The following is a 25,941-nucleotide window of genomic DNA, read 5'->3' on the forward strand; positions in this document are numbered from 1 at the left end:
TAAAAAAAAAAAAAGAAAATAATAAGCGAGGGATGTTGTTGAGGAAGAAGGACGAGGGACGGACCCCCGAGACCGAGTGTATGATAGATAGATTGGATCATTTGACAAGCGAGCCTTACGTACGACGCTCGACACGTTTCCTGACACCTCCACCACACAATTAATCACCTACTGCTACTTCGTTCCATTCTTTCTCTCTCTCTCCTGTACCTTTAAGATCTTATTTACATAGAGAGAGAGAGAGAGAAGAAAAGAAAAGAATTAAACGAAAGGAGGAGAAAATATATATTAACGAGAAAAGAAAAAAAGAATAAGAGAAAGGAGAAGTTACAGATTTCCATTTTATTACAAGAGAGGATCCAAGTAAGCAAGTGGGTGTATAATTTGGGGCAAGTCGAGAGTGGGTAGCTTCTCGTCCACATCCCATTAGTAGAGAAATCTCCCCATTTTTAGTAGAAGGAATTATCAGTTGCTATTGCTCATCAGCTTTTTCTCGCTTCCTCTCTTTTCCATAAATCGCTCTTCCTCTCTATACACTAACCAAGCAAACGCAGTCTTACCATTCCATTTACCCCCAACCTTACCTTCTTGCCGTAAAAACACGCACGCGCACACCAGCAGACAGTGCGGAAAGAGATATCTGATATATATTTCTATATATATATATATATAGAGAGAGAGAGAGAGAGAGAGAGGCAATTCAAGTCTGTCGCTCTCTTTCTCGTGCTATTTGTTCCTTTTCTTTATTCGGGATCGACCCGGTGGTCGGCATTGCTGTTGTTCAGAACCTAGAGAGAGAGTGAGAGAGAGAGAGAGAGAGGTGAGAGATGGGAAGAGGACGAGTAGAGCTTAAGAGGATCGAGAACAAGATCAACCGCCAGGTGACGTTTTCCAAACGGAGGAACGGTCTGCTCAAGAAGGCTTACGAGCTTTCTGTGCTCTGCGACGCTGAAGTTGCGCTCATCATCTTCTCCAGCCGCGGCAAGCTCTATGAGTTCGGAAGCGCCGGGTACGATCAACTCAACTCCTCTCTCTCTCTTTCTCCCTCTCTCTTGTTTGATATCCTTGTATGGAGCTTCATTTTTTTCTTCTATTTTGTTCCTGTGAAAGAAAATGATGTTTTGCTTTTATAGCGATGGATCTCTTTGATTACTTGATCGATCTATGACTTTTTTGGATTGTGTTTGCTTATTTCCTTCTAGCTTCCGTTTCGATTTTTTCTTGTTTCGTTTTGTTCCTTTTTCTCTTTTATTTTTTATTTTTCCTTCAATTCTGTAATTCTATGATTGCAAAGGAAAATCTTCTGAAGTTATGAACTTGCACCACCTGTTCTGCAGTTCTGGTCAATACTCATTGTGAAGAGTGCACTAAATAAAAAATCTGATCGTCCCTCTCCGCTTTTTCTTGATTCTAACATTCCGGCAGAAATTATAGTTTTCGCAGACTATTAGTTATCTTTCTTTACCGAGGAAGGTGAGGTCTACCAGTGTCATCTAGACACGTTTCACTGTCCTTTGTTGACTCTCGTCTGCGTTTCCTTCCTCTTTCTTCCGGTTTTCTTCTCTATGCGGTTCGCCGTACGAGCTTTTCCCTCGCGTTAACGCGTACGGATGGGAAAAAAGAGTTGAGGATGTTACGAGAAACTCAAATCGGCGCTCGGTCCAGGATCAAGAGATCCTCTGGTTCAGCTGCAGCTTAATGGAGAACCCGGAATGAACTCGAAACAATACAAAAATATTTTTTGATAACGACGTTTCCGTTTAAAAAAAAAAAAAAAAAAGAAAAGAACTTACTACCTTTCTGCCTTCTGTTTTTCTCTAGATGAAGCCTGGTTGCAGCGCTGAAATTTGGTAGCACAATCAATATACTCTTACGTCGATGAGATTCAATTCTAGGTCTTTCATCCTTTCATCCGACCATTGGTTAATTTCTCTCTCTTACCCTCGACTTTCCGTCCTTTTTCTCACCCCTCTCTCCAGCAGGACTCTGAAAATCAATCCTCCCTTGTATTTATTGTTTTCCTTTCGTTTTCTATTGGTTTATTTAGCTCCTTGTTTTGTTTGTGCAAGTATTCCTTTATTTGGCTTTAGGAATTAGATTCTTGGATATTGAAGAAAGTTTTGCTCTTTTTTATATTTCATGAACTCAAGTTACTGGGAGCGGTCAGACTGGAGCACTGAGCACATCTTTCCCTAAGCCATAAACATTATTGATGTGTTGCTTCACATTAACTTAAGAGCCACGCTTATTAGTTAGGTCTGAAACTTTAATTTAGGTTTTTCCCCCGTTTTTATATGAAAAGATAGAACGTTTGTAGATTTTGGATAAATTACACTAGGGAGGACGGAAGCGAGTCTCATCAGATTGCATAAAATGGTAGATAAGTCCTTCGTTTCATTTTCTTTTACTTTTCAGGTGATATGCGACAAAGTTTTTCAAAATAAAGTAAAACTACAATGAGGAAGGGAAAATCGTGACTCGGATTGTATAACGCGGTAAAGACTGCATATAAGCAGGAGATGCCAGCATATATGGAGCATAAGACAAAATAATATAAATAAAACTGAATTGAACTGCGCTGTTATATGGATGTTTAGAAAAAAAAAATTAAACTAGATGATTGCTGGGTTTCTATCTCAGATATGTTTCATGATCATGGTAAATCGATGTTTTGTTTATACATTGTTTAACTATTTTAGAGAAAATGGGCCTTTTCATTTCATTTATCAGTATTATCATATTCTGTCATTGTTGTGATTTGTGATCCAAGTCTAACTAGCAAAGCCCTAGATTCAGATTAGCTGCTCTCTCTCTCTCTCTCTCTCTCTCTAATTGATGATTATTTCATTCATTTTAGGTTTTTCCTATACTTCGCTTTTTCTTGTATGCGTGTTGAGTGATGGTGGTGGCACCTATCTTTTTCTGCATTCTTTATCAGAGGGAATGGGAATGTCATTTACATTCCCTCATCATATTTGGTGGGAATATCTGCCATGTTTTAGACATCTAAATCCCTTATTATCTCTTTTCAACTATTACGTTTTTGGGTGCAATAAAGCCCAGTGACTTTCATCTCGTGGCGATTTATCATTGAATGTTTCATTTGAGATTTTGAGGTCAGCTGAATCCATTCCAGAAGCTGCAGGATCATTGGGTTAAGGTGACCACTGGGACAAACAACCCATGTTTCTCCAGTATGACGAGTTCGAACAAGCCAAACCTGGTTTGAAGCTTTTATTTCCATTAACCAAATGCATTATACCTTGGAAGTTCTATGATCTTGCCAAAGCATATGCTTATTAAGGTGATGTATTGAAGAACCAAAACCAAGCTACAAGACTATAAACTAGCAATGGTTGAAAATGTTGTAGAGAAGTTCTTGTCCCGTAGTAAATAAAGGGTGTACGAGATGGATGAACCTAGGATTTCGATTAAACCATTCAATTTGCGCCCTTTTAGCTTCTTTACTTATTACTTACCCTCTCCCCACGTGCCCAATCTTTTCTTTCATTTAGTGGTTAATGCCTTGATTTTTTTCCAATTTCATTTAGTTTATCGCTTTATGCGTAATTTTGGTTTTTGAGTTCCTATTACGTGTTAAGCTTTTGTGCCTTGTTGCTGATCAGTCAATTTGCGTATGTATTTTACATGTCTCCAATATTTCTCAATTCGGTGTCTAAACTCAAAACTATTATACTTGGTACATTGAATCAAAGTTCAAAATCTTTAACTTATTTTCTCAGTTGGTCTGTGTATCAATAAAATTGATGCGCATAAAAATAGACATGTAAAAAAATGCACATAAACAAATACGTAATTTTTATTTGAGTGTTGCGGATATGTATTCTTCCCCAATCGATATATGATAATTTTGGGTATTTAGAAAATTATCAAAATGGTGTTATCCTAATTCCTCATGTCAACTAAAGATAATGCAAAAAAATTCTTTACACTAATTTTCCTGATTTATAAGGTTATGTCCATTAAATAATAAATCTGGCACAAACCCCATTTTTATGTTAGTGCAATATTTTATATTTTATTAATTAGGAACAAAAAAACCTTTATAATTTCTTTATGTTATGAGCTCTCTATAATCATGTTGTTGGAAACATAAAAGCAAAAATAAAAGAAGCAAGTATTGTGTTTTGTCTTTTTAAAAAATCATTTCTTCTTTGATAGAGTTCTCAACAATATATATATATATATTTTTTAATGAAGGAGTCAGCAATAGATGTATAAAAACCATTTTAGAAAGTATTTGGGCAATGGACTAAATATGAAAAAGAACCTAATGGGCACGATTTTATCGTAGGAAGGTTTTCTGTGTTGCGGAAGAAATATGGAAGTGCCAAATGAGCTAACATAAACAAAGACATTTAGAACTCAAGCGATATTAAAATATTCCTGCCCTCTAAGATGTTCCTAATGAGCTAACCTAAATCTTGATTAGCCCTTGGATATAAACGCTGTCTATATATGATTCCTAATGCCAAATGTATATACACATCACCAGACAGGGCCATTGAAGATATCATCATGTTCTATAATAAACTTATGGATACAAATATACAAAATGCAAGGTGAAGCAAGTTGAATTCATTTGTGGTCTATAGTAATACACATCCTGTAATCTCATTAGAGATATGGTGGAGAGATCCAGAAAATTTACATGAGATAACTTTGTTTTATAGTATTAAAATAGGTGTTTTTTTTTCAAATGAAGAACATGAGAAAATTTCCATTAATTTATAGCAGGATTAGTGAGGTGCTTTTTTTCAAGTGGAAAACAACAAGTTATATTACGTTAAGCCATTAACTTCTCCTATCAAGATATTTGTATCACTGTTCTTGTTATTTCTTTACTATGTTTGCGGAAATATCATATTTTGGTGTGCTCTGATTGCTAGATCACATGCTTTTGGACGTTTATATCTAACTATTATCAAGTAATATCTTTAAGTCTATTGTTAATCAGTCACTCCAATCGTGCACATAATTAATGTACTGCTGCTATTGAACCATTCTATTAGTAACTATCTTGAATTTATGTTGATGATTTTTTTTTTCGTGCATGCTCATAAAATTTCCATGGGTGCATCAGAAAAGAATTTCCTTTCCACAGAAGAAGAATGCTAATTATGTTTGTCTGTATCTTTCTTAGAAGTTGTACTAATTCAATTGCAGAAGATTACTTTGTTTCTGGGCATGCAAGGATTGGGAATTCTACTAATTTAAAGAAGGAATATCACATGCCTAGAAAAAACGTTTGCTCATCACTGACCATGTTTGTTAAAGCTGATCTAAGCCAACTTAAAGCTAAATTAATAAACTCAAAGTTGATTACAAACTTAACCAACTAGTACTATTAGTTAACTGTAATTTAACAAGAATATATAAATTGAGAATTTCCTTTTGTATAAGCCTTTATGTTGGATCTTGCATGATATTATGATGTCTTCTTTCTGCCTTAGAATTTCGTTACGGATATAAACTAAAGCTTCATAACCTAATTGAAGTTTTTAGGTGGGTTGGTCATTGCTTATCAACCAATTGTGCCGAGCTCTGAGATGAGTCATCTCAGAGGGAAGAATAGATAATTCCAATTATGACTCACCATTAATATGGTGCATCCACTTCATATGGTTACAGTGCAAAGTTTGTTTCAAATATTTGCAGCCGCATACAAACAATTGCATATTTGCCTTCGGGGCATTAATAAACAAGAATATCCATACCCATCCCAAACATTGGCAAGTCATCCATACTAAGTTCATCAGATAATACACCAATCTTCTCTCAATTTTTATTTACGGCCAAAACAAATTCTATAGGTATGAGGATCATGCTACTCTTTTACTATGCCATTTAGTTTGAAAAAAGACCGACATTTTAATACTTTTATATAATATTTTAAGCAGCAAGAAAATTCTTTCTTTTCATACAACATCTGCGACAGAATATCCACAAATTCTATGATAACTGGATATCTGAATATGGGTGCCATATCCGGAAAGAGACTGAAACATTACTATAAAATCCATGTATTAGTCCTTCTTTGTATGGTAAAAAAAAAAAAAAGAAGAGATAAAACCGTTCCTATGCTCATCTCATGAAGACTTTTTGCCATAATGCTCAAGATCTTGGTGATCTTTAAGAACCTGGTTCTGTTAAGTCTAGGTGGATCAGTCAGACATGCAATGGGATTATATTATTTTTGTCATAAAAAATAGGGAAAATTCCTGATTACTACCCTGTACTTTGTGTTTAGTGCCACTTTGGTCTACGAACTTTAAAATGCAACAATTCAGACCCAAACTTTCAAAACGTGTCATTCCAATACCCGCCATTAATCAGCACTTAACCTATTGTTAAGTGACATTTAAAAATGACACAAATTCCCTTCAAGTGTCATTTAATTTTCTTTATCGACCATCTAAACGTTGACAAAAAATTAATAGACTCAAATCCTTGCTTCTTCCACTTAAGAAAGTTGGGGTTACATTTGATTAGGCGTTCTGGTGACCCCAACTTTCTTGAATAGAAGAGGCAAGGATTTGAGACTGTTAATTTTTTGTCAAAGTTTAGATGGTTGATAGAGAAAATTAAATGACACTCAAAGGACATTTGTGTCCTTTTCAAATATCACTTAATAGTTGTTTAACTGTTGATTAATGGCAGGTACTACATTGTCTTGTTTTGAAAGTTCAAGTATTGAATTGTCGCGTTTTAAAGTTTGTGGACCAAAGTGGCACTAGACACAAAATACAGGGTAGTAATCAGGAATTTTCCCTAAAAAATATGCATTTCAAAGAGTGAAAGACAATAATAATAGAAGGAAAGATGTGAAAGGTGAAGTTGAGAAAGTCCTTTTAATTTAAGTTAGTTGCTACACTTGGATTGAGCAATTCCCCAAACTATACTCTTTTTTCTTGTCTTTGGTTTATCTAATTTATCCTTGTAACTTCTTAGTTATCATCAAGATTTCTCATTTGGCTGTATTTATGCTGGTTGAACTTATCTTGTTTCACTTGGCCATGTTTTTCATCCTTTTTTTTTTTTTTTATCTTGATCAAAGTTTACTATTGATTAAAAAAAAAAAGTTCAGTATCTTGGATTTATTCTGGAGATGCACGTTTAATGACATTCAACAATATGGAGAGTTTTGTTTTATTATTCCCAATTACTATGCAGATATTTTGCAGGTAACAGTTTACTTGCTATTATTTGATTTTACTTTCTTTTATTCCATATGAATGTATTTTTATCCATCTGAACCAGAAGTGTGCAAAAGGTTGGTAGTTTGTTGCCCTTCTAGAAAGTAGGTGTAGTTATAAATTTTTTAGGGAACAAGAGATTTTTTCCTTTCATTTCTATGAAATTTTAGAGAAAAGATGGACTCACTTTTTTTGTTTTTTCTGGTAGTGATGGATTTACTTGTATGAAGGTATATTTATTCCTTTTCAATTCTGATCTATTAGTGTATCACAAACTTAGTGTTCAGTCAGCCTTTAAGTTGCTTGTATATCTTCTCTATATCCTGTTGGATATAAGAGAGTTCCTAATTTTTTAGTAGTACATAAAAACTTTAATTAAAATAAAAAGAGAAAAGGGCACATTTATCAAAAGAGAGAGAGGGAGAGAGAAGTCCTCTTTTAACTATAATTAACTCAGATTTCTTGGTTAAATGTTTTAATCTTTTTTATCTTTCTTATTTCTGCAATTTCTCCTCAGGGTTTGCTTTGAAATTCAACATAATCCTTATTATATGCACATATTAATTTCAAAAGACATTCTCCATTATTTTCTATGTAGGAGACTGTAATTCCTAGGGGTGAGCAAATGGGTAGGTTCTACTTGCAACTGAATGGAATCGACAACAACATTGTCCATTCTGTTACTGGGTAGAGTATGATTCCAAATTAATTTGGAACTAATCCCCACCTAGGTCAGTTCTAGTGTCTAGGGGTTTATCCTATTCAAACTGACCTGAAGAATCGGCCTTGGTTGAATTGGCCTTGCAACCAAACTTTCCTTGAAATAAATCTCAAAAGCCTTCGAGGATGTGAAGATTTAAATCCAAACAGTCATGGTTACAAAAACCATGGTCTTACTTGACCATTGAGTCACTTAAGTGATTTGATCTTGTTTCTTCAATTTAATAATAAGTAATGTAAAAGTATATTTAAAAAATATAAATTATAATGATTATGGTCGGTTCAGCTTGTGTGGAGGACCGATTCAGATCTCCTACCCACAAGAACCTTACCTACATGATACTACTGCTGTACATTGGGAATATCTCCCCATTGGTAACATGCAAATATGCGAGATGTTTTCAATGTACGCTGTACACGGATGGGTGTGGGTAGGAGATCTAAACTGGTGGATGACTGCTACCATTAGAGGGTTACAAGTAAACTTAGGATGATTGATTGAGAAAACTGGGGTTCGTTTTAGGTATCAACCAGCAAGTCTACGTTTAGCATAAATGCTATGCTATTAGAAATATAATTAAAATTAACTTCTACGGTTAATTAATTAATTGATTAAATCCAACCATAAAGGCATTTAGTAAGTTTTGAATTAGAAATAATTGTACTTAACTAATCCAATACAATTATTTTTCCTTCACTTTGCATGGTCCAAGAAAAAGCTCTACCACAAAATTTACTCGAGTCTCTTACCTTAGAATAACTTTTCTTTTGAAATATAGTCTCAAGAAAATATCTCTAAGGCTCCATTCGATTTTCAGGAAGGGTAAATGCACTTATCCCGTAAGTGTTTCCCAGTAAATACTTGCTCATTAAGTGCATTTACCCATGTTCTTTTGTTTCTCGGGTAAATAAGAAAATGACCATTTTAACCATAAAGAGCCATTATTAAAAGGAGCAGGTTTATCCCATCCAAGTGTTGGCAACTTTCCCCTCATGTGGAAAAGTTATTTACCCACTTGGGGGTAAATGATACCCAAGGAAAATAAATTTTCTGTGAACCCCACATAAATATGAAAAAATAGCATGGGTAATGTGGTCAATGGAAATGAAAATCTCATTGACCAACTTTTCCCCCCTCTCAAAATCCAAAAAAAGAACAGGCATTATAATCTTTAAGAAAGCACCCATAAAACCTATTGAACAAAAACAAATAGAAAAGGATTTTTACCATGGTTTGATCGGTTTAGTTAATATTAAAGAAACAAGACCAAAAGAAAGAGAAATGAAAGAAGTTTCTAGGTGTTTATATTTGCTATATAAACTACTGCAAATGTTTATATTTGCTCTCCTATTCTTGGGTTTATGCACACCACATACAACATATTCAGTTAAATATTGAGATAAACATTAGGCACCATTACTAGGTGTAATGGTAATCATAAGCTGGCAAGTGTGAGAGCTCAAGTTCAAGTCTAAGAGCAGCCACTTTGTGCCAAAATAAAATAAAAAATAAACAAGAAAGGATAGAATTGTATCCAACCCTCCCAATACCCCATATAGATAGTTGGGACAAACATTGGATAATGGCCTTTTTTATTGAAAAAATTAAGGTTCATGTGTTTCATTTTTTTTTCTACTTTTTAAAGGTCAAACCAATATTGAAACTTAGGGAAGGCAATTGTTCGATGATTCAAGTATCTGGTTTGAAGGTTTACATATGACATTATCTGATATCATAAATGCAGTAAACTTATAAAATAAAAGTAGTAGAAAAGTAAATGCTATAATAAAAATTTTAGAAATAATAATAATAATAACAATAACAATAATAATAATAACAATAATAATAATAATAATAAGATTTTTACCATAGTTTTCAAGGCATCTAGGCGATTATGTGTGACATTGGGTCGCCTAGTCGCCTAGTCGCCTAGGCAATAAAAATTTTATAATATGAAAACTGACTTTTGGCTAGTTTCATAATTTTATATACCATTCAACATGTATGTTAATTGAAAAATAGCAATGATCTTTATTAAGAACATTAAATTTCCTCTAAAAATGTGGCAAATCATCACATCTAAAAGATAAAAATCTTTTGCATATATTAATTTCATTATTTTCAAAAATAATACTACTATAATAAGTATTTAATAGAGAAAATTCAAATTAATTAGTAGCTAAAGAAGGTTATTAACTTTATATGATAAATATTAAAGATGGAAAGTAAAATGGAAGAAAAAACAAGGATGGAGTTTCTGTTTTATTTAATTAGAGAGAATAGAAAAAAAATAACTTTATTATTCTATTGTTTCTTTCCCCTTTCTTTTCTTTTCTTTTTTTTCTTTCTTTCTTTTTTTTTTCTCTTCTCAAAACCTTTTGATCTTTTAAATTTCAATAGTAAAACATTAAAACAAAATATAATTGATATATATATATATATAGCATATACTAAAATGTATTAACATATATATTAATAAGATACAACAATATAAATGATATTATAAAAAGCACCCAGCTTGTCATTTTTGTCGCCTAGGCGGGCACTTAATCGCCTAGGCGGGTGCCTAGTCGCCCAAAAGGGCGCCTAATTGCTAAAAGTCAAGGCGTTTGGGCGAGGCGCCCTCTAGTCGCCTAGGTGACACCTTGACAACTTTGGTTTTTACCCAGACAAATTATATTTCTAAAAGAAAATCAATTCAAATTTGAAGTGAAAGGTTTAAATAGTTTTACCTGATGATTAACTTTATCTTTTTATCATGTAATATGGCTTTGGGAAAACTATGATAGAGAAATGATATGGAAGAAGTTACAGCCAATCAACCAGTATCAGAAAAGAGGTGGCCAATCAGGTTGTATTCATGAGAATTCATTTGATTGGTCAAATACAAAAAAATGAAGGGTTATTAACTGTCTGTGAGAAAAATTGAGAAATAAGAAGAACTCAAAAGATAATTTTTGACATGTTCTAATGGAATATGATATATTTATCAGCCATTACTAGAAATCCATCAGTTCACCTATTTAAATTTGTGAACTGAGGAAAGTTCCATTGAGAATTTGAATGAATGGGCATTAATTGATTCTGTGGTATTTCTATACATGTTATTGAGGAAGATATCAGGGTGATAGAAAAATCAGCTTGTGCTTTACATTGGTGAAAATTTACTTGTAGAACAAAATAATGCATATATTTGTTGGCATTTTTCTCACATTAAACATTTAATTTCAGGTTAATTCAGAATTTTATCCTTTCATTAATTTCACAAATGTGATGTTAATTTGACATTTGGAAAACGTTATCACAAAGTCTTTGAAAAGGAAGAAATTGGTAAACATTAGCCTAAAATGTAAAGGAAAAAATACTTTGGATATTTTGTGATAAAATAAGCTAAAATTGAAATTGGAAATTCTATTTGTGATTATCAAATAATCATGAAATAGTCATGTGAATCCAAATATTATTGTTGGTAATTTGTAGCTATGAGTTTGGCATCAAAGAAGTTGGCATGAGTTTGGCATCAAAGAAGTTGGAACCTTTTATTCTTGACCATGGTTTTCAAAAGCGAACCTGACCATATGGTCGGACTGGAAAAACCAGGAACCAGTCCAGTGATCGGTTCCATTTTACCCCAGAACCGTAATTTCGTTAAAAACTGTTGATTTGGTCAGTAAATCGCTGATCCGGGCAGTCAAATCATTCGAACCATACAACGGTTTTGGTCATTTTTTATTTATTTTTATTTTTTGTCAGAATGGGTCATCCATTCATTTTGAACAGTCGGACTGTTCGACTTGGAAACTGGACCCCTGACTGGTTTGTCATCCGATTCGGTTTTAAAACCTTGTTTTTGACAACGTCTTGCAATTGCTAATTCTATAACAATATATTCCGTTTAGGAAAAAAATTATGATGCCGGAAAAGAAATGATACGAGAAAGACTTTGATCAATCAAAACCATCTGTGAATTTTGATTAAAGCTATCTGATTGCTAATTACTATGAATGATGCTGGTTGATTGGCTATAAGTTCTTCCCGTTTCATGTCTTTCCGGCGTCATAGTAAAATCCCATTCCCCAAGTTAAAAGTTGGTTCTTTGAATGTGGTTTAGCTTGTCAATGGAAAGGTCCTTTGTCCTTTGATAGATAAGATCATGAAAAAAAGACTTAACCGTTGGATTTCATTCATCTGCTCGTTGAATCTAAACAAGTAGTATGTCCAATTTCGTCTAGTAAGTAGTTGGTTATTATTATCCCTGTTGGAATTTTCAGGTTATTTTATGAGGTGGACGTCATTAATGAGTATTCCAAATCTCTAGTTTTATTAGAAGCTAGACAAATCTTAATTCATCCAAGAATAGTTTTGTTTCTGAGTTCAAACATGTAAAGTGGCCTTTAGATTGCTTAATTGTTTCTTTTATTTCAGTTAGTTTTTTCTTCTCCATGCAAAAGAAGATTACGTGATGAAAAAGATTCTAGGAATATTTTGTTGTACTATTTCATCTGTAACTTGCATTGTGAACTTTTAGTGAGCTAAACCATTATATGATCCTAATATGCAATCACAGTATCAGAAACCCTAAAAGAACAGAAATTGAAGTTTTGAAACTCATTGCCACAATCTAACAGCATAGCCAATAGAACAGTCAGGCCACCTTATAAGTTGATTTACATCCTTTGGTTAAAAACTCAACAAGACTAAACTTTAAACTATAATTTTGGAATGGTCATAGGTCATAGATCCAAAACATAAACCAGATAGGATAAGGCTGCTCCAAGTCAATCATGTTTAACTTGCCTTGCTCCTTTTTCCTTTTCTCCTTTTCAATAAAACTTCTCTTTACAACAAAAAATAAATAAAAAATAAAAAACAGCCGATGAATACATAATCGAGATTTATACAGAGCCAACAATGCATTATATAAACTTAAAAACCTTCCTGTGCACATTTCAAACCCCACTACACCCTTAATCCTCTATTCTGGAAGAGTAGAATGCAAAATACTCCACTTCCCGTTGGACCACATACATTACCATAGATCTACTGGATCATTTGCTGCTATTCAAAGTTTCAAACCCTTTGGACTAAATGTTCTTCATTACCACTAGCGATCTAGTTTATCTTTGGTGTGGCTATATTTCCATATACCTGCATTTTCTTCTACCATCCAGCCTACAACAACCTTACCGATTTCCAACCTCCCAAAACAATTCAGCTCCACTGGAGTCCCGCCATCCAATTGGACCTAAAGTCTGACCTTCCCGGATGCTAGATTTTCCTGGATTACCTACGTACCTTACAAACTGATTGTTGGGATCACGGGAGGATCCCAAAAATTGTGAAAATCTAGAGTGGTGAAGGAGGAAATAGATGGAAATGAAAAAGGAAACAGAAACAGATACTTAACCAGTACACACAGAAAATTTTAATGTGGAAAGCCTTTATGATAACATGAATAGAAAAACCACGAAACACTGGTCTAGAAAACTTCCACTATTCCTTTTCAAAGGTGGGGTTACAAACTCTCTGATTTGTACTAAAGAATAAGCACAACAAAGAGATGGGATAAATTTCCACTTCCCTTTCTTCTTTATTATAGAAGATGACTTGGTGTTTCCTTGTTTACACCAATTTCCAGTAGCTGTCACACTCCTTGCTCATACTTTCCACGTAAATGCTGAACACAATAAATAGAAGAGAGTGAGGGTTCAACTTCCAATACTCCAATCATTGTAAGTACCTAGACTGATTAGTTATCTTGTCACAAAGTCACGAAGCTACCCCCAAATTTCAAAGGTTGCGAGCTCAAGGAATGTCAAGGGATGCGAGGTCGGTGATACATTGGTGAGGCCGGGGATCAGCAAGGTGTAAGGCCAACAATGTTGCGAGGCCACGAGGCCACCATCCCGCGAGGTTGTGATGCCACCATCTCATGAAGCCACGAGGTCATGGATCCATGAGGCGAAGACCAAAGAATCCACAAGACTGAAAAGAGTGAGCCATCATCCTGCAAAGCTGTGAGGCGGAAATGAGAGAGGCTGTCTTCCCATAAGGTCCATCGTCTTGCAAGGCTAACAAACAACTCCTCATAAGAAGAAAAAACTTCTACACTAATCCCATGTTCTATAATAGCTAAGCATGTCAAAATAGGATTTCATCTTTTGAAAAAGCAAATAAATAAATAACTTCTAGCTATTCAGTTTATCTCCCACCTAATGACGAGATTGTCAATTTTGTTACCAAGTGCCTGTCATCACAGTCAGACCCATCATAACCCAGCCCAAGTACATCAAATAGAAAAAATAAAAAAAGAATCAACTGTCAAAGAGCAAGTACAAAATACCCAAAAGAACGGGACTATCTACATATACCACCTAGTATATGACACAGTCAAACTTATGTTATAGGTGTGATCAGTCAGTTCATCATGCTCTCACATATACACACTTGGATTCTGCAAAAGGGTTCTATGTGACTTGAAGAGTCCTTTTGGTAGGGGAATCCAATTTGTTAATCAAGAGCATATGATGATTGAGGCATACATAAATATTGATTAGGCTGGTTTTATTCATTGATGGTTATGTTATGTTTCAAGATTTGTCACTCTTGTTGGTGGAAATTGGTTTCTTGGAGAAACAAAAATAGTTTGTGGTAGCACATTTCAGTGTTGAGGCAGAAAATAGGGCAATGACTCATGGTATCCTGAGATATTATGAATCAAGTCTCTTCCTAAGGAGTTAGGTGTTGACCATGAAAACCAATGATATAATAGTGAAACAATTAGGTCGTTATAATTTATAATATAACTTATAATCTTATTTATGTCAGAACAGAACGGATAAATATTTCACGTGAGGAAGTTCTTTTTTGTTTTTTTTTTCTGTCATATGATTAACACTTATGCCATGTTTGAGGGGGGGGGGGATGTTGGAGACTATAGTGTTTAAATAGGGTATCTATGTCCTTATATGAACAATAATTATTTAAGTTGTGCATAAGAGTTTTTCTATTCACTAATAAGTATGCACATGTTTTGCACAAGATAATTTATAATGATGATAATGATAGTAAATAATCAGATCACTAATACACCAAGGAGGTACACCGGTGAAGGTGTGATTCAATCCAAAGTATCCACTACTACAATCAGCTAGAGACCCTACCAATTGAGTTGTCACCTTTATTAAGTTGTCACTTAAATAGTTACATAGGTGACAAGTAGGGGTGAACAAATGAGTAGGTTCTATCCAGAACTGAATGGCTGGAATCAGCCTTGAACTGACCTTACCCAATCTTTTAATGGGTAGAGTCTGGTTCCAAATTCTTGGAATTGACTCCTACCTAGGTTGGTTCTAGGTTCTAGGGTAGGGCTGCAATTGAATCAAGTTCTAAGCGAATGCGAATAATTTAGGGTTGAGTTTGGTTAGGCTCAGTTTGAGTTTGAATCTTAAGGTAAGCTTGATTCGATATTTAAATTCAAGCTTAAACAATAAAAAGTTTGTTCAAATAACATATACATACATACATATATTATATAATATAAAAATATATTTTATAACATATGTTACAAAGATGTTTTTTATATATAAGATGTTTTATATTCTATATATAATATAAGAATATATTATATATTATGAAAATTATATCATATATTTTGAGCGTTCAAGCCAAACTTGAACTTGAACTTGAGCCTAATTGTATTTTAGTTGAACCGAGCCAGCACATGCAAAAGTTTGGCTTGGCTTAGCTCCATTGCACCCCTAGACTATGGGATTACCCTACTTGAAGGGTTGAACCGACCTAGAGAAATGACCTTGGTGGAATAAGCCTTGAAATAAATCCCAAAATACTTTGAGGATATGAAGATTTAAAATCAAGTACTCATGCTTACGGAGACCACAATATCATTTGACCATCGAGTCACTTAAGTTATTTGATCATTTTCTTTATTTTAATATTTGAACATTTATAATAAGTAATGTAAAAGGTCATGTTTATAAATTTAAATTATAATGATAAGTCTTGAACTATATTATTATTATTATTATTATTATTATTATTATTATTATTATTATTATTATTATTATTATTATTATTACTATTATTATTATTATTACTACTACTACTATAAAAAAGGTTTCATTAATAATTAAAGATTTAAACTTACTACAATTGTTGGCTGATTCCAATACCCATCAATAACACCGTTTACAAGTCTGCCTAGAAAATACTTTGCCCACCAACCCCTTGTTTAGCTAATGAATCTGCTACTCCGTTTGCAGTTCTTCTCACCCAGCTGAAGTTTGTATTTAATTTCTTTGCACTAACATTAATTTCTAGTTGTGAATCACCTTCAACATCCAAATCTCTATGGCCATGTTGTTGTGCTAATGTCAATCCTTGTAGAAGTGTCATGATTTCTCCCTTGACTGAATCTCCTAAACCTGTTGGACCCGAATACATCACAACCACCAAACCTTGATGGGGGAGGGGGGGTAAAGAAAGTCAAGCTTTTAAAGAACATGTTTCTTTTCTTTTTCTTCTCTTTTTTGTTTTTTTGTTTTTTTATTTTTAATTTTAATTTTAAATTTTTTTTTTTTTTTTTGGGGGGGGGGGGGGTAAAGAAAGAGCATATCCCAGGTGGGCCTGGAAGTAATCTTGATAGGGTAGTTTTGATTTCAAAAGTTTGGAACCAACCCCTATAGAGTAGGGTCTAGGTTCTACCTTGAAACCGAACCAAACCTACCCATGCTCATCCCTAGTGGCAAGGCAACCTTTTAGGAGAATCACCTTGTCCCTGAAAAATGTAGGATGGGAAGGAAACTTCCTAGTATGGTAAATGTGGTGTGTAGGGCTGAGAACAAGTAGTGTTTGTCCCCAACCAATTATTAATTGGAACGAAATCATAGACCTAAAAACTGTCCCCATTATTAATTGGGAGAATCGGACATTTGACCCAATTAAGCTAACATTTAAAAGTATTTATGTTAATAGCAACTTAAAACTTTATTTACGATAATATAACCTTAATATAAGTAGTAAATTGTTTATATGTTAATAAATCAAGTGTTTTTAAATTGTCTATCAAATTTACCCTTTTAGACATGATTCTACTAGTTTTCCCTTGAGAGAACACCGCAAACAAAAGAAGAGAAGGAATCCTCATCAACTTCCAGTGACAGGGGAAAGAGAAGGAGATAGTGGAAGTGTTGCAAGGGCTGCCAGCACCAGAGGACGTTGTTGTAGGGGTCGATCTTCAAAGTCCGTTCATGGCGGAAGGAAGGACGGATGTTGCAATGTAGAGTTTGACAGGCACGACGATGGAGATGGTTTCAATGGAGGACCAGCCGCTAGAGAAACTAGAATTGTCGTTCTTCGCAGCCCGATAGTCAGTGCGTTTCAAAATTTAAGAGTTTCCCGCTCTTCGTAGGAGGGCGGGTGGAAGCAAATATTTTTTCGAGTTGGGGTGTTGGTAGACGTCTACGAGTCAACCTGATTACATCTTTTAACCTGACTGAAAGCCAAGTTAATGTTGGGCTGGATGTGGCCGTTTCAATGGTAAAGCCTATTGGAGAAGATGGGATCAATGTAACTTTGGAGGAGAAACTCTGAGGCGCGTCTGAAGACACTGTCTTTAGAACGTAATTTGCCCTCACTCAGTTTCACTGAGTTTGTTGTTGGGTTATAGGCAATTTCGTTCCTAGGATACAACAAAGCCTTGGGCGAGAATCTGTAACCAGCAAAGTTGAAGAGTCTCCAAAGAAACCTTCTGTGAGACTGTAGTAGATCAGGCTGAGAGAGAGAGAGAGAGAGTGAATTTCAAAATTGTGTGTTTTGGAGTCTGATTCATGCTCCTTAAATAATTTGTGAAGAGGTATGAGGAAAAGGTAGGTGCTGGTTTAGAGAAGGCACATTGAACAGTCACAATTTCAAACATTGTGACTGTTTAAAAAGTAGTTAACAGTTAGTGACTGTTAACTTTGAATTGTGCCTCTTGATCACACCCGATCGAATCGTGACTGTTGATCTCATCAACGGTCAGCAACGCACCAAAACCAAAGCCACCCATCGCAAGCCATGCGAAGTGCGAGCAAAGTGCACCTCTACTAATTCTAAAGAGTATAAATCAGCTCCTATTGAAATACTAAAAACAAAACTTATAATTTTCCAATGTGGGACAAGTTCAAAACTAGGTTTTGTAAAAGAAAAATTGTTTTTTCAATCAAGTGTGCAAGTGCAACTTCTCATGTAATTGATCAATCAAACCTATTGGATTTAATCTCTTATGAGATTAAAATCCAACAAAGCCCCTAGTGCCTTAGTCCCTGTATGCAGTCGTCCCTCTCAATTCAATTTGGCAAAGGCTGAAGGGAATTAAGAAGCCTCCACAATCAGCAAATGACTTCTTTACTCACCATGAGTCTTCACCCAGGCCTGAGTTTAGTGAAGATGAGCCGGTTAGCCCTCCTCTAGAGAGAGGCAATTCCAACCTAGAGGAGGTTTTGGTGCGGGAGGCTGGGATGGATTCACAAGAGAAAGAAGGTTGTTTGGAGCGGGAAATCGATGAAAGTCAAGTGGAGAAATTTTTGAATTTGGGGAAGTTTCTGGGGGTATCCATCTCTGCGGAGCAAGAGCCTCAGTTGCGATACTGGATCAATTCCTCTTTCGTTCGTGATGTAAAGGTTCAAAATATTCAGTCTGCAAGGAGCTCTGAACCGGAGTCAGATTTGGAGACAAAAAGTTATTGGTCAGGCGTGTCTTCTACTTCGTCAGTTCTGTCTATCGGAAATAGGAAATCCAAACTATTAAGGGATTGCTATGATCTACTAGTTGTTACCCCTCCTCCTCGAGGAGCCCGTTGCATCAGGGAAAGGGGTAGAAGAGATAGAAGAAGAAATAGCTTGGGCTGTTAATTGAGTGTTTGTATGCTCTTTCTTTATTTGGAGGTCTATTAGGCTTTGAGTTTTTAGGCTAGGTTGAGGATTTTGGTTTCAGATCTCCTCTCTGGTGCTTATTGTGTTGTTTTGTGGCCCTTGAGCTCTGGGCTCGGGTTGTAGATGATTCGTTTTGGGCTTCTTTAGGGTTTCGGTTTTTGTAAACCTCTTGTATAATTTTCTTTCTTTTTGAATAAATTTTATCTTACCATTTTTCATAAACAATTTACCCTTTTAGACATAAAATATTATAAAAAAAAGCTATGTAACCTTTATATATTACAAACAAGAACCAAAATCTAACCAATTATTAATTAATTAGGACAAATTCACAAAACTAGAATCGATATAATCAGTTTGGTCCGTTTGGTGTGGTCAGTTAGAAAAAATAGAGAGAAGGGAGGAAAAAAATAAGATCATAATCTTATAGATAACTTTGAATTTATTCCATTAATACTTATCTAAATATTTAATTGCAATGAGCATATCATAGAGGCTAAAATTTTTCTGAACTTTATCAAGAGAAAGTTGTAATAGTTAGAAGGCACATGTGATTCCTTTATTCAACTTCAATTTAAACTCAAAAGCTAAAACGATGCAACTCCTCATTGCTTTAGAATTGAGGCAAACTCATAAGTAACTCATAAATATGACACCCAAATAAGAACTTAAACTGCTTAATAAATCGAATAACAATCATACCAACACTGATACAAAGAGACTGAATATCATAGTATCATTATAGATAGACATCTTGTCACTAAAATAGATATAGGTTTTTAATATATATATATATATATATATATATATATATATATATATATATATATATATATATATATATATAATATCATTATAGATAGACATCTTGTCCTTAAAATAGATATAGATTTTTAATATATATATATATATATATATATATATATATATATATATATATATGTGTGTATGTATGTATTAAAAGATGCATCAGTGAGAGTGGTGAACGGGGATAACAGGATTGTGACTGAAGGGGCAGGGGTGATTGAGAGAGGTGTTTTCCTTGGTAGATACCTAGTTGGAGAGTTTTGCAATGGTTGTAACCAAAATTGGAAAGATGCTAGAACTATTGTTTAAAACCGAGTACTAGATCCTTGACCGAAGCTGTTGGCTCTACATTCTAGAATTTGAATTGGATGTAGTAAGATTTCTTATGTCTGGGTCGCACCAATTCAACAACTAGAAGCTTGTCTTGCAGTGGTGTTGTCTCTCTTGTAGTCAGAGCAAAGAGTTATCAGAAATATTGGTGAGTCGTTACACACATTATGCTGGGCAACTTTTTAAGGAGCATGGAGATGGCCATGGTGGTTTTGTGGATGTAGATACATAAAATCTGGAGTGGAAAGCTACCTATTCGCCACACTAATTTGGTGAGGCTTTTCTTATTAAAGTTGTAGGGGGTAGTGTTGTTGAGATAGCCTTCCTGATGTAAGGGAATACCGACCTTCTGGTATAAGGTAAAGCTCTTGAGGGGTTGCTAGGGTTTCTTAGGAAATCTATCATGTGTGTCCCCTTCTTAATAGGGCTCCCTATTTATAAGGACTTGTTGCTTGGGGATTGTGAAATCTTCTTTTATTGGTAAGTTCCCCCTTATGCGTCATGATTCATAGAGAAACCAACCAATTATTGTGAATGATCCTTCTCCTTCAAGTGAGGGAGGTGGTCTTCCCAACAAGGGGGAGATGGTTTTCATTCTTTTTAATATAAAAGATTTTTATTAAAACTAAAGGAAAATGAGATCTTCTTTCATCTTCTTCCTCTTCATCCTTCTCCTCTCAAGCCTCTTTGTGTTTATGAGGCTTTCTTCCTCTCTGACTCACTTTCTTTCTCCTTGTCTCTTTTTCCCTTTTCTTTTCTTTTCTTTTTTTCTCTTTTCTCTTTTTCTTTTCCTTTCCTTTTTTTCTTTTTTTTTCTTTTTGTCTTTTTATATGAGGTGTGCATGGTGCACATGAGGCATATGCCTCTTGAAAAAAGCATATGAGGTGTATGCCTCTAGCCCATGCCTCAAGGTGTTTTGGGGCCACCTCGCCTGGAAGTGTGCCTCCAGACGTACACCTCTCATGCCTTAACAATGGTAAATCATGTATAGACTCATCTATTGTATGTCTTGGGCTGTGTTATTTTGGTTGGGTGATTGGTCATGTGGCTTGAATTTTGCTTCTACCTGTTTTTGTTGAATCTAGATTTCCTCCTCACAGCCCTTGCAGCGTGCAATGGGAGCATCTCCCCATGTATGGAGATATTTCTGATGTGCAACTGCATGTAAGGTGGGTGTGAGAACTAATTCTGTGAGGAAATCCAAGCTCACTTTTGTTGATCTGGGTCGGCTGATCATCCAGTTGGTTAGTTAGGGTTGTTGTCCCTTTTTGGTTCAGTTGGCCCATCTCTTACTCTTTCTTTTTTTTTTCTATTTTTTTCTAATAGTAAATTAAGAAGAAAATTTTATTAGAAAGAGGAAATGAAGCATGATTTAAAAAAAAAACTAATAAATTTAAATATATATATATATATATATATTAGAAAGAAAAGCCATAAAAAAATCCCACTCATAGGTATATAAACAAACTGGCCAAAACCTCCAAATCCCAGCTCAAAACTAATTAATTTGACCCTTCAACACAATTACCTTATTCTTAAGAATATGAGGAACTTGATTCTTCAAATTAAATTGATTTTTTCCTCCTTGCTTATTACCTCCTAATCCTTAATGAGAAATGTAAGTATAGTTCATGTTCTATAATTTTAATCTATTTACCAACAATTTTTTTTTTTTTCATTCAGCATGAACAGAACCCTCGAGCGTTACCAACGATGCTGTTACACTCCTCAAGACGCCAATGCTGCTGATCGTGAAACACAGGTTTCTGTTGGATATGTTCTTGATTGACATATGAGGGCAATTTTGTGTTGACAGATACCACGATTTTGATTTTGATGAGTACTATTTATATGCTATTTTAGTTGTTTGCACATTGTTTGGGTTTCTTTCTTATATTCACATGATACATCTTTTATAAGTTTATTGTCGTACTTAGTTTCCAATAGACCATGTGGAATTAGAACACATTTAATTAACTTTTTTTTAATGCTTCCACCGAAAAAAGAGTTGGACTAAATTGTTCCTTGTAGTCACATAATTAGGCCCCTAGCACAAATATCGCAGTGTTCACTTTTAGGAAAATCAAGCTACCGTTCATTAACCGTGCAGAATTTACTAGAATATTGTCTCATTATCAGAGTGCAGAATTTGAACATTAGGGATCTGCAAGAGTTGATCACGAAAATCCTGCATTTGAAAATCATGTCCAATTAATCATCAAATGCCAATGGAAATTTTGCATGTTAAAATTTGCTGATCTTATTATTGAAAGTATGTAGTTAAGCTCAGATTGCCAATCAATTTGGGATAGAGAAGTTACTGATTGAAGGGGATTCTAAGGTGATTGTAGATTTGTTGCAAAACCCTGATTCAATTATTTGAAGCTATAGGGATTTCATGAAAATATTTAAATGGTTAATTTGACATATGACAATTAGAGTCCAGAAAATGCTTTTGCTGACTGTCTTGCCAAACAAGGGGTATTTAGGGAAGAGCTATTCTGCACAAGTCTAACTTTTTCTGGTGTATTCTGTTTTCACTGTAATGTCTAGGAGAGGCTGCACCTTGCACCCCTCCAAGGGATGCTTGCAACAGCTTATATTCTCTGATTAATGAAATTATAATTCAATTATCAAGAAAAGAAAAGTACCTAACTAGATTAAATACACACTGGATGGGGAAAGAATTGGCCTTAGAAATACCCAAAAATGACTGATATAGTGAAGGATGGAATCTTTTCTGAAGCCGTCAAGAATTTTTTTTTCCTTCTTTCTATCATTGTGTAATCTAACATTCATCAAGTCATACAAAATTTGACCTGATTTTTGAAGAAAAAATCTTACAGACAAGTTATTTCTTATCTATGGTAATGTGCTTAACAATTCAAATTAACATCATATCAATTTGAGAATAAGATTGATTTTTAACATTCCTGCAAATTGATAGTAGATCCTTTTTAAAAGAGTTGACATAACATTAGTACTTTGAAGTAGAAGATCAAAGATTCGTGGTAATTTAACTTATTCTTTTTTCTCTTCTATTTTCTCCCTTGTTCTCTTTTCTTTTTTCTCTTTTTGTTGATCAATGCAGAGCTGGTATCAAGAGGTCTCGAGGTTGAAGTCAAAATATGAATCTCTGCAGCGCGCACAGAGGTAGATTAATAACTAAGCCACCACCATTAGAGCCACTGCACATACTTTTTAATACCGTTATAAAAATCCAATTACAGATTTTACTACAATCTTGTTTGAAGCACTAATATCCTGATTCGTATTATATTTTGTAAATTGTAAGGCATTTGCTTGGAGAAGATCTTGGGCCACTTAGTGTGAAGGAGTTGCAAAATCTTGAGAAACAGCTTGAAGGAGCCCTCTCAGCAGCTAGGCAACGGAAGGTACTTGCATGGATTTCAGTATATTTCAGCTTATATATACCGAAGTTTTTGCATGCATGTAGGGTACTGCTTCAAGAGTGAAAATTTCTATTTGCCATGATTCTCTTATGTTTCTCTTATAGATTGAAACTCCTACCTCTTGTATTCAGTTTTGCTGAAGATATGTCATAACCAGAGCTACCGTCTCCATCATCCATTTTAAACTTAAAATATTAAATGCGCAAAACAACTCCTTTGGTGATGATATATGTTCTTACGGTTAGTTGTCAAAATGCAGACACAAATAATGATGGAAGAAATGGAGGAACTCCGCCGTAAGGTATGTCATCCTGGGGAACAAAAAAGTGTCTGATATTTTTGCATTTATCGTGGTGGGTAGCAAAATATGAATTGCTTATTCCATTGTCGTCAATTTCTTATTTGGATTTTTTAAGCTTCCTTCAATCTTTGCGGAATTGTTATTACATATTCCTTTTTTTATTTTTTTTGTGTGACCTGACCTGACATGGGTGGTGAAGAACCCAAAGGGGGAAAATTCATTGAGGTTTGTGGTGGATTTGGAGGGCTTGGGCGGAGTGCCTGCTGTACAGACCAAACCCGTTTTGCTTACTTGGGTCCTGTATATATTGTAGTTGTTTCTAGTGTTCAACATTAGAAAGACAGACTGAGAAATAGGGGTTTGCGTGTAAAGGGCACCCAAACCACGATAAATCTTTGCTACATGCAAAAAGATTTCTTGGCTTCACAAAGCCACCATCAACATTTATCTTCGTCCATCCCTGTGTTGCCTCATCCACTGACTCGCTTTGTCCTCAGCATCCCCACCTTGCAAGCATTTCATCAAACTCTTATCTGTAGAGAGAGAGAGAGAGAGAGAGAGAGAGAGGGAGCACGTCAATGTATGTGGAGAGTGAGAGCATTATAACAGCTAATAATTTTTCTTTTTCGGTATAATAATATGAAGCTTAATTATGAGGTTTTCGATCTACACTGGCAGGAGCGTCATCTCGGCGACATTAATAAGCAGCTCAAAAATAAGGTCTCTCGCTTCAACTGTAGTCAGCAATCAGCATTCATTGTAGTATCTGTCGATTTCTCTTTGTTGTTAAGCTGATTTCTGTCTTGTGTTGTTTCTGTTTGTCAGCTTGAGGCGGAAGGGCAAGGTTCTTTTAGAGCCATCCAAGCGTCATGGGACTCTACTGCTCTAGTTGGTAATACCTTCTCAGCGCAGTCTTCTCAATCCAATACCATGGACTGCGAGCCCACCTTGCAAATAGGGTACTCTCTCTCTCTCTCTCTCTCTCTCTCTCTCTCTCTCTCTCTCTCTCTCTCTTATATCAATATATCAATAGTAAACTACTATATATAAGATGAGAATTTTATTCAAGGCAATTTTAATTGGAACAGGTACCACCACTATGTTCCACCGGAGGGAGCAACCATCGCCAGAAGCGTAGCCGGCGAGGGTAACTTCATTCAAGGATGGGTTCTCTGAGCTAAATTGAACAAAACAGACATAAGACAAAGGTCTACCTGCTGCAACTGGATGTGTTAAAGTTATTAACTTACTACATTTGCTATATATTAAACACATATTTGGATATGCTTATATAATTTTAGGACAGCTCTTGCATGCTTGGTAGGGCTCTGAGCGTCCTGGATTGACTGCTTTTGCACGTTTCTCTCTCATATATATATATATATATTTAACGGTGTTATACAGATGTAATAAAAGATTAGATGACACACTGCCAGCCAATAGCTAGCTCATCAAATCACCAACAACTTCTCATACTTGTCTGATCTGATGTGCCAAATGGCACTGATAAATCTTTTGCCAGCCAAGGTTCTACAAGTTTAAACCCCACAAGTTAAAAGCTACTTAGGGTTGAGATAGTATCATGGTTTATTTCTTAAACGCCATAATGGTGCAATCTGTATCTATAGCTCTTTCTCCCTAGCTACAGTCTACACACACCCATAGTGATGAAATGGTGCGACTATGGTCCATGGCTTTTCATTTTTGGGGTTTTTATGATTCAGTCTACCCCTAAGAAATTCTAGCTCCACCTAGGTGTGGACTGAATCCTGCCCAGTGGATCGGTGCCAAATTCACGGGGCAGGATGTGGTTTATAAGGGGACTATTAGTAAATTATGAGAGACTGCAAAAAAGATTTCTGAGAGGGAATAAAAATCCCTTAATTTTTTTGAAATTCCAATTTCTCTTCATAGGGCATCATTTTATTCATTAGATTTCAGTTCAATTTTCAATTTTTGTTTACATGAGTCCCGATCAAGGAGGTATAATTGATGAACGCACCTATCCATAAGGCACAATAGCTGTATATCAGAAATTTCTCTCCATAAATGATAACATACAATTGCGGAAGATACTTTCAATGTGCAACTGTAGTGATATGTGGATAAGTGTAGATAGGGTTCTTGTTGGTAAGACTGGGGTTTTGGAACTTGAAAGGATAAAAAGATATAATATTCTATACGTACAAATGCCTTTGGTTTCTTGTAAATTGGATCA

General features: G+C 35.0%; 1 protein-coding gene across 1 annotated transcript; it reads left to right on the top strand.

The window, feature by feature from the left end:
• The first annotated feature begins 239 nt into the window (after positions 1-239).
• LOC148847910 (agamous-like MADS-box protein MADS3) lies at positions 240-25,122 on the top strand. Its single transcript, XM_088952485.1, has 8 exons — positions 240-1,009; positions 21,693-21,771; positions 23,101-23,162; positions 23,305-23,404; positions 23,682-23,723; positions 24,402-24,443; positions 24,549-24,682; positions 24,812-25,122. Exons 1-8 carry the CDS (start codon positions 828-830, stop codon positions 24,897-24,899), a joined length of 729 nt encoding a protein of 242 aa, XP_088808611.1. The 5' UTR covers positions 240-827; the 3' UTR covers positions 24,900-25,122.
• The last annotated feature ends 819 nt before the right edge of the window (positions 25,123-25,941 follow it).

Source organism: Nelumbo lutea, chromosome 6 (assembly GCF_056320005.1).
Source record: "Nelumbo lutea isolate HS-2025 chromosome 6, American lotus-T2T, whole genome shotgun sequence".
Lineage (NCBI taxonomy): Eukaryota > Viridiplantae > Streptophyta > Magnoliopsida > Proteales > Nelumbonaceae > Nelumbo > Nelumbo lutea.

Excerpts from the sequence above, each read along its gene's own strand:
- LOC148847910 (XM_088952485.1), top strand. The coding sequence starts at position 828 with ATGGGAAGAGGACGAGTAGAGCTTAAGAGGATCGAGAACAAGATCAAC. Across the intron at positions 21,772-23,100 it reads CTGCTGATCGTGAAACACAG|AGCTGGTATCAAGAGGTCTC; the intron begins GTTTCTGTTGGA and ends TGATCAATGCAG. Across the intron at positions 23,724-24,401 it reads TGGAGGAACTCCGCCGTAAG|GAGCGTCATCTCGGCGACAT; the intron begins GTATGTCATCCT and ends CTACACTGGCAG.